The sequence below is a fragment of the Colobus angolensis genome, unplaced genomic scaffold (assembly GCF_000951035.1).
Source record: "Colobus angolensis palliatus isolate OR3802 unplaced genomic scaffold, Cang.pa_1.0 Scaffold178, whole genome shotgun sequence".
In the NCBI taxonomy this organism is placed as follows: Eukaryota; Metazoa; Chordata; class Mammalia; order Primates; family Cercopithecidae; genus Colobus; species Colobus angolensis.
This window is the reverse complement of record NW_012114910.1, coordinates 3,806,519-3,807,865: the sequence shown is the minus strand read 5'-3', so window position 1 is coordinate 3,807,865 and position 1,347 is coordinate 3,806,519. Positions and strand designations below refer to the sequence as shown.

General features: G+C 59.4%; 1 protein-coding gene across 1 annotated transcript in view; it reads left to right on the top strand.

Annotated features, from left to right (window-relative positions):
• Nucleotides 1–89: 89 nt before the first annotated feature.
• NDRG4 (NDRG family member 4) overlaps nucleotides 90–1,347 on the top strand; it is a 30,148-nt gene continuing 28,890 nt past the window's right edge. Inside the window, exon 1 of the mRNA XM_011938789.1 lies at nucleotides 90–268. Coding sequence (XP_011794179.1) covers nucleotides 197–268 — 72 coding nt within the window. The 5' untranslated portion in view covers nucleotides 90–196. The remainder of the gene's footprint in view (nucleotides 269–1,347) is intronic.

The following is a 1,347-nucleotide window of genomic DNA, read 5'->3' as shown; positions in this document are numbered from 1 at the left end:
GGGCTTGCAGACGGAGGCCTGGGGCCCCTGAGTGCCTGGGTGGGCTGCGCTTGGAGGCCAGGGGGACACGTGCGTCTGGTCCGCACGCTCCTGCCCCAGCCCTGGCTTGCGCTGTCGTTCTCCGCCCGGGCGTCCCTGCCGCAGCAGGCCTCAACCCTGCCCTCCTTCCCTAGGCCTCCTGCTTCACGACGTGACCATGGCCGGACTGCAGGAGCTGCGATTCCCTGAGGAGAAGCCGCTGCTCCGGGGCCAGGACGCCACCGAGCTGGTGAGTTGGAGTCGCGCCTTTGAGGTCTTAGGGCCGAGCGCGCCACCTCGTGGCCAAGAGGGAGACCGCGCGCCTTCCCTGCAGCTGACCCTTCCCAGGGCCGGCCACCCCAAGAAGCCCTGTCCCTGCCTCCGGGGGGAGTTCCGGGAGGCCTGAGTGCCACCAAGACCCAGCCAGCCTCAAGGTGGCTTCAGCCGTCTTTGAGGCTAAAGATGCTACAGGAGAGTTATTCCCACTTTAATGGCAAGAAAACTGATGCACAGAGAGGTGAACCCAGTTGACCAAGGTCACACAACTAGTGGGGGAATGAGGCCGTATCAACCCCTGCTTGTGGACAGCCCAGGAACCCCAAGAGGTAACTACCGGGCAGTGCTGGCTCCAGCAGGGCACACTGCTCCCCCGTCTGTGCGCTCTTTTCCTTATCAGCCTCCCAAGCCTCTGTGGCACCTGGGCAGGTCTAACCAACAGTGCCACCCAGGGCAGTGGGACAGAGGCATCACAGGTTATGATTTTGTCCCAAAGACCCCTCCGTCATGGGACAAGGCGTTAGAGGCCAGAGTGACTTTCATGCCACCATTTTTTGTTGTGACAACACCCTGTCCACCTTCCCTTTCCCTCCCTCCCAGTGCCATCATACTGGTGACTGTGACACAAACCATTTTGCAAAAAGTGTGGGTTCCCTGCTTGTTGGATTCTGAGGCATCAGGGCTGGGGTCCCTGCAAGTTATGCTGCCTGGACCCCCTCCTTTTACAGATGGGGAGGCCAGGAGCCCAGCCCCTCAAATCTGCAGGGTGCTGTGCTCTGCCCTGCCCTGCCTCCCCAGCCTTCCATCACAAGGTGAGGAGCCCAGGAGCTACTGAGCAGCCAGGATTGGAACTGTGCAGACAGCCAGGGATCCAGGGATCCAACCACATGAGGTGGCAGTCCTGCCCCCAAGAAGAGCACAGTGTTATCTTACAGACAGAACCTTGAGTTAACTGATAAGACATGGCTTATCCGAGAGCAGCCACAGATAAGCTGCCCTGGTGGGGTGGTGACTGCACATTTTTCAAGTCCTTTATTCTTTTTTTTTTTTTTT